Raw genomic sequence first — 7,595 nt, forward strand, 5'->3', positions numbered from 1 at the left:
AAGGCAGAAGCAGCTGGTGCTGGTGACGCATTGCCAACGTTACCAAGTGACGTCAAACGCCGGGGGCAATGGCCACTGATCTTCCGGTTCTATTTTCACCTTCACTTTGACATCAGAGATACTAGGACATCAATTTATCTGACGTTAGGAGATTAAGATATATGACGGGGCCTATATGAACGGCGGATGCACCAACCATTCCTCCCAGGCTTGAAGTACACTGGTAGTTCTTGTCGTGTGGAATAATATCATGAGTTTGTTTTCTGACTGCAAGTTCTCATTGACTTGCAGGTGCCCGTTGTGTTCTTGTAACTGCACACCTCTTAATGAACTGTTGAAATAACACCGTGAACAGTTTAGCTCTGAGTCTAGGTACACTTTGTACCCATTACAAAGCGGTCTAATGAGAACCACACCAATTTCAAACCTGTTTGATATTTGCAAGAATCTGGTCTACATCAACTATGAGAAGAAGGAAGTGAATGAGCGAGTATGTGTATGTGTGTGGGAAGGTTAGATCTGATAAAGAGAGAGATGGGGGGAAAGCTAGGTGAAATGTCCGTCCACAGGTCATATGATATAGTTAAAGATATAGTGACATCATGAGAAAATGTCGTTAAAAACCAATTGATACTTTTATAAACATTTTGACCGTATGGCAGTTTCCTCCATTAAGACATCTGATGGAACTACACTGTTATACTGTTTTTTACATAGAAATTTGCACAGGTTTTTTAAAATAAGAATTGTTGATTGATTCCTTTTCCATTGCCAGTAGTCGTTCACCTTTATGTTTGTGTTGTTGTTGTGTTTTTTGGGGATGGGGGGAATGTTCTCCATAGCAAATCAACAGAATCAGTCATTTCAGAATTGCCCCAAGATGACATGTTTTTATGTATGAGAGCAGAAGAAGTTGTTACTATAGACTTAATCACCTACACAGTCACTTAATAGTGTTGGCTGAAGTAGTAATTTGAACCCAATTCATGATCCTCCCTTAAACCCTAACTAAGTTGTTTTTGTGACTTAACATAGCCAAATCTTGAACATAGCATTTAGTGGAAAATTGTAAATTTAGTAAACTACTTTGTTGTATTATTAAAGGTGCTGTCAGATCTGGAAATTCTGTCTTTCTTCAGGCATTTACCAACAATTATTATAATTTTTTTTAAATCTTTCCCTGGAATTCAGCCTGACATGTCTGATGTCTTTTGAAACTTGACTTGAAATTGTTATCATTGCTTTTGGTCTGATTCAATGAGCCGTTTCTGAATGTACCTTTTTTCTCTCCCACCCAGGTGATTCCCTTCCCCATGTCCTGTGACATACGGGATGAGTGCTCCTGTCGGGATCCCAACGCTATAGAGAACAGAAAGGACGAACATGTCCATTCCCTGGGGTGACCAACCTGAGCGGGGACCTCTGTTAAACGTCCCGGGACCCTTGCTCCAATACAACACAGCCAGAGTGGCCGAGGCAGTACCCTCCTTCATCCTCCTCTCGGCCTCCAATTTCCTGCACATGCTGCTTAACAGGCATACCTCTTCATCCATACTGCAACCCCGAACCAGCTGAAAATGCCTCCGCCTCCACATCACAGAAAGTTATAGAATAGAGGCTGGGACTCATGAGACTCCACAGAAAACTTCATTTCTCAGCTAAAAGGAAAGTAACCCTACAATATCATCATTTAAAAAAAAACAAAAAAAAAACAAACATATATAGCAAGGAGAAAAAAAAAATAAAGAACAAGAAACAGACTTTTTTTTTTTGAAAGAACGAGAAAACAAACAAATGGAAAAAAAACCTAAACAAAAAACATAACCAAGCCTAGGTAGCATGCCTTTTGTTCAGTTTCGTGCTGGCTTTAGTGTCTATTTTAGTGACCTTGCTCTACAAATCACATGATTGAACCAAAGGTAAATCAAAATGTGCAAGAGAGGGGGATTGTGTCGATGTGGGCTCTGTGTTTCGCGAATATGAAGGAAACTAAGACAAATGTTAAAAATAATCCTCGGACACTTTGAAGGCATGTTAAACACCTTTTTTTTTGGGATGGGCTAGAAGTTTGTGCTTATATCATTCCTGGTTCCTAAACGATCAGACATTCTGTATCTCTACGTCCTTTTTCAGTAAAAGTGTGTTTCTTCATAGGCACATCAGAGGCTGTAGAGGTTATTCCTAGTTTGGTGGGGAATGAGACAGCCATATCGTTAAGTTTTCAAGCCACCGATTCAACACAAAAAAGCCAAAATAAAATCCACAAACACACACACACACACACACACACACACACACACACACACACACACAAAAAATGTCGACCGATGGTTGACTAACCACAGACGCAACTTCCTCAGACATTTTTATACTTAGAGCTAAATCCACGAGGCATAATTAAAACATGTTTAGCATGGCTTCTGCTACTGTGTTTGCTGCTACTTGCCATCTTCACATCATGATATCTAATAGGGCTCGACAGCTTCTGTCTGCCTTGCTGCTTACAGTACCTCTAAATAGCATCCATTCACACTTGCATGTTAGTTCATAATACCTTCAGAGAATACATGTTGACAATACCACGTATGAAATGCACTAAGAACTTAAAAAAAAACAAGAGAAAAAAAGAAAAACAGAACCTCAACCTAACCGTCAACCTAACCGCCCAAGAAAAAAAAAAAAATTACATACATCGACCACGACTTAAAGAATGTCATCGATAACACCTCACTTTGGGTTTTTGGGGGCGATTTTTAGTCTCAGCTTGAACGCTTGATAAGAACTTTGTTACCTCAAGCAAAAAATATAAACGTTTAAACTGAAAGTAAAAAAGATCCCAGCCCTGTTCAGAATGTAGTCAGTTGCTTTGTCGGGTGTCTGTCCGCACAGTTTTCGCATAGCACAGTCACATAAGAGTACAAAAATAAAAGGGCTGGATATAGGCCACGGCTCTTTAAGCAAGGATGAGTTTAGATGGAAAGGTGACCACATCTGACACACAAACAAAGGCGTACACAAATATCTCTCACCCCTCCGAGTAGTATTAGACTCTAAGCGTTGTGCATGAAAATGACATTTGGATGTATATGTCAACACAGCATTTGCAGTCGCAATATGATCAAAGATCCCTAAGATTCTCTGCTGGGCTCTGGTGTTTAAGTACGTTTGTCTCTGCAATAAAAAAAAAGTGCACATGGTTGTTCGGATCAGCACTTTTCAGTATTGTGAACCTGGGTGTCCGTCCCCACCAATTAACTTTTTTAGATGATATGGCTGCTACAATAGCTTTGTATTTTGTTACTGTTCATTCCAGACACACACACACACACACGCACACAACACACATACACAACACACACACACTCTAGTTGGTTTCTCCTGCACATTTGATAATGAAGGCTGCTTGGAAATATTGGTCCAAATTTTTTGCTGCTCTTATTTGGCTGCAACCATAGTCATGGTTACAATCAGCATGATTATGCCTTTTTTCATTTCACTTGGGCCAATGGCACAGTCCCTCTGACTCATATCAGGCTGCTATAGCATTCCAGATCATTCTCATGAATCGCCACACAAGCGGCGACGTCAGACCAATTTTATGTCATTTAAAAAAAAAAAAGATGTAAGTGAAGAACCGAGACAATACAATACCACGACATGCAGAGAAAGTGAGAAGGTATTATTTTCCACCAAATACAAAGAAAAAAAAAAATCTAAAAATATTCTGTAAATATCACTATATGTTCTCGATGGACAGGAGGGTTGAAAAATGTTTTTATTTTTTTTTTGGTTCTCATGTATTTTCATTTTTACAAAATGTCATATTTAATCAGTGTTTGTATTATTGACCTCAGTTACTGCACTTTTTAGTTTCCATGTTAGAAGAAAAAAAGTATATCTTTCAAAAAAATGTTTAGAAGCTGCTATTGTCAGAATGGTGATCTGAGACAAACTGTATGATATTTTTCGGTCGTTTGACTCCCTGTGTTGCTATTAGCTTTCCTGTTAATCCTTTTTTATTTGTATCCGGCCGTAGATACTCCTCTCCAACCTAAAAAAAGACTTCTGCATTCATAGTCACCAACGATGTAGGGAGGTATTGTCACCACGAACCACATGTCTATCCATCCATCGTCCGTACAGACCCTAAAAACCCCTGAAATAGGGTACACATCAAAACATTGTGTTTCGAAAATATAGTTACATATTTAAGGTGTGTGTTGAACATCATCTTAGGTTAAAGATGTACATTTTGGCATTGAAACCAAGAGATGTTTAAGGGGAAGGAGAGGCTTAAATGAAGGAATTCCCATTTACAGAGGGACTCTTGAGAGACTTTTATGAAATATGAACCTTTGTAAGGATGTTGTAAACGCTACATCATCCGCAAAGATCACATTTAACACTTTATATGAAAAATATATAGCCCTGGTTTAAAAAAGAAAAGACTTGTATTATGTTGATATTATCAAATTATATGTAATATTAGTACTCCGGATACTGCTGCTTTACATAGAACTGTTACCAGTGGGGAGAGACTGACCTGCAATCACTACACTATGCCGACGACACACAGTATTGTGGTTCATCGTCCGCCATCGAGCTCACTGGAAAAGCCATGTCTAGCTGTTTGAATGGACGAATCCGAATTTCTGTCTTCGGATCCTTCCTTTCATTCTTGTTGACATAACCTGTCGTTGCGTCCACATACTCTGACTAATTAGATCAGCGTGTTTTGTACGGAAAGGGATTAGGGCAACTGTAAAAAAAAAATGTCTGACATTCTTTTTTTTTATCATTCTGATTTTCTTCTCAAAAAGTCAGAGTTCTAAGAAAAAAGGTCAGAAGTCAATTTTTCTTTTTCTTTTTTCTTTACAATGGCCCTAATTCTCTTCAGTAGTTTTAGTATCCAGACATTGGCTGATGATACATGAAAATTGTTGTGACTGCACATCAACTTGAAACATTTTGATATTGGAGAAAGTACCCATAAGCCATAGCTTACAAAATATATTCACGGAAGGAAGTATAAGATTACGCATTGGATGAGGACACCACCTCTCTACTGTAGTCATCACAGGATCCCTTGCTGTACCTCATGCCTGTAATGTTTGCTGCTTCTATATTTTTTGGTATTTTAGTGACATTTTTGCGTCTCATAACAATGATGTAAATAGTAGAACTATTTATTGAGAGTGTTATACTTTTTTAAGTTATATTTAAATGTCCATGTAAGTTATTTTTTACATTGTTCTTATAAACAAAAAAAACAAAAAAAGCATTATTGGTTGTGAGTCAAAACTGTCATTATTGTCCCCTGTCGTCGTGCTCTGTTTTGACCGGTTGCGGTCGAGCGCCGGTCGGACGTACAGGCTCGCAACCACACAAGAACTTGTCTCATTGGTCATTAAGTGTAGATGGACACTGCTTGCATCCAATGAGGATTCACCACATGTTCAAAATGTTACTGAGTGCAGTGTACCTTTTCTTTTCCTTTTAAAAAAAACAGAATGTAATTTTTTTTCTTTATTTGCTTATTTTCATTTTTTATTTTTAAATGCACACATTAACCATACGTACAAGGAGTTGTGAAAAGAGAACCAAGTATATAAACGGTCAAGTACATGCATCCATAATATAGCAAATAATGTTTTTTTTTTGAGAGGCCAGTGTAAGGCACACGGAATATATGTACACAGCCAGCTGAGGGCTAGTGGCAAAGAGAGGGATCAAAAAATGAAGGAAAAGGAGGACTGGGGGGTCAGAAGGCAGCCGATGGTGCCCCAGATAGAGTGCTCTTGGATGGGGTGGGTGGGGGGCAGTGAGGGGGAGTAGAAGGTGGATAGGGAAGAGAGGTAGGGATGGGTGGGCTGCTTTTCCTGGCCTGTCTCGGTATTTGTCCAGGTGTGAAAATGTGTACTCACAGAGGCTGCCCCCGGGCCAGGGGGTGGCCAACACCGACTGGCAACAAGCCGAGGCCAGTGAGTCAGAGTTTCTCCCGGGGGTGGCAGCCATCCCCTCTCTAGGACTCCCCCACCCACTCCCCTCAACCCCCTCCCACCTCCTCGACACACTGCCTCATCTGTCACTGTCAGGTATGCCTGCGCAGGGCTGCCAGGGTCAGTCTGGCCCTGTAGAAAACGAGAGAGGATGTTTGCCCAGCTTTACGGAGCCTTTTGAAGTTAGGCTTAAAAATGAACACTGCTCTCCTCACCTGGAGCCCGCGCTTATCACATAATATGATTTGTACAGCGGTCGTTTTTTTTTTTGACAGGCTTTGATACCTCTCCACATCTTCCAACCGACAGTCGCTCCTTTGTTTCTAATTTAACACCTGGTTGGTTGTATTGCTCATCTAAAAATGGCAGAAACTTTGTAGTGTCGAGCTCATTACAAAGCGACAGGGAATGCAAGAAAAGAGTGTCTGAAGCCCTAATGTTTTGTTTTTTTTTGCTCGTATCATTGTGGAAGAAAAATACTGACGTGCCATCTTGTTGTAAGACATTTTTTTCTTTTTTGTATTGTAACACATGAAGTACCTCTCACAGGCCTCTGGTTATAGACTGGTCCACTTATGTCTGTTTCCTAATCCCTCGACGAATAAAAAAAAAAAAAGGTGAATCGTCCTTTTTTTTCTAAGTGGGAAGAACAAAAAAAAAGTGTATTTACATATTATATGGATATCTAGTGGTATTACTGCGATGTTTCGTACCCGATTGCTCAACAAATATATTTTAAGATGTAAATAATAATATTATATGATGATTGTATTTGCAAAACCATGTACTAACTGTTTGGGAGTAGCTCTTGGATTGATTTTTATCATAACTATTATACAAAGAAGATGAACCGTGAATATGTTGTGCATTGTGTCAAAGTATCACCTGCAAGACAGAAGAGAAAAAAAAAAAAACGGAGAAAAAAAAAAAAGACCTGTGATGCTTTACCACACCACTCGTTGTCAGCATTTATTTGTTCATAATGGCTTAGTACAAGCACTGTTGTCAGTCGTCTAAACCATGAATTTATCCATTGAGTCATGAATTATTTATTTGTTGTCGAGATGAATAAAATCATAATCATTTTCTGGGTCTTTTAGGAGTCTGTTGAGAGCGATCCTCACAATCAAACTTGACTGATCTTGAAGAAAGTTCATCTCTGAGCTTGACTGGCACCAACAAACAGTTTTTATTTTCTTCTCCCCCTCCTCACTCCATACTGTATATCGTTGAGTCTTATCCCAACGCCTTTTGTGTGTTTGCTGAGAACTTCACCAACACTGTAAAGGTCAGCCATCAGATTCAGTAGTCCCTCCCTCCCCTCTGATGGCCTTCTCTCTCTCTTTTTGGTTTTTCTTACACAGTATGCACTTTTTCAGGCACATATACAACAGATTGGACTTTTTATGTTTCAGTTGATGTTTCTCTCTGTTTTTCACAGTTGCAATTATATATATTTTTGGTGCTCTGGTACATGGCAAAAAAACATGTCTGATGTGTACTATATTTTCATAAGGAAGTCATAAAGATGAGTATCATGTTCATTTTGCTGTCATTTATTGTGTAGAAATAAAACACTGGTTAAAGTGAACAGAA

The 7,595-nt window shown here is 39.1% G+C and overlaps 1 protein-coding gene across 2 annotated transcripts in view; it reads left to right on the plus strand.

Moving 5' to 3' along the window:
* Nucleotides 1–7,595, plus strand: part of pappaa (pregnancy-associated plasma protein A, pappalysin 1a) — a 98,361-nt gene extending 90,766 nt beyond the window's left edge. For both annotated transcript variants that reach the window (XM_030436660.1, XM_030436662.1), the window contains exon 22: nt 1,299–7,595. In XM_030436660.1, the coding sequence (XP_030292520.1) occupies nt 1,299–1,403 (105 nt within the window). In that variant the 3' untranslated portion in view covers nt 1,404–7,595. The remainder of the gene's footprint in view (nt 1–1,298) is intronic.

Source organism: Sparus aurata, chromosome 12, assembly GCF_900880675.1.
Source record: "Sparus aurata chromosome 12, fSpaAur1.1, whole genome shotgun sequence".
Taxonomy (NCBI): domain Eukaryota; kingdom Metazoa; phylum Chordata; class Actinopteri; order Spariformes; family Sparidae; genus Sparus; species Sparus aurata.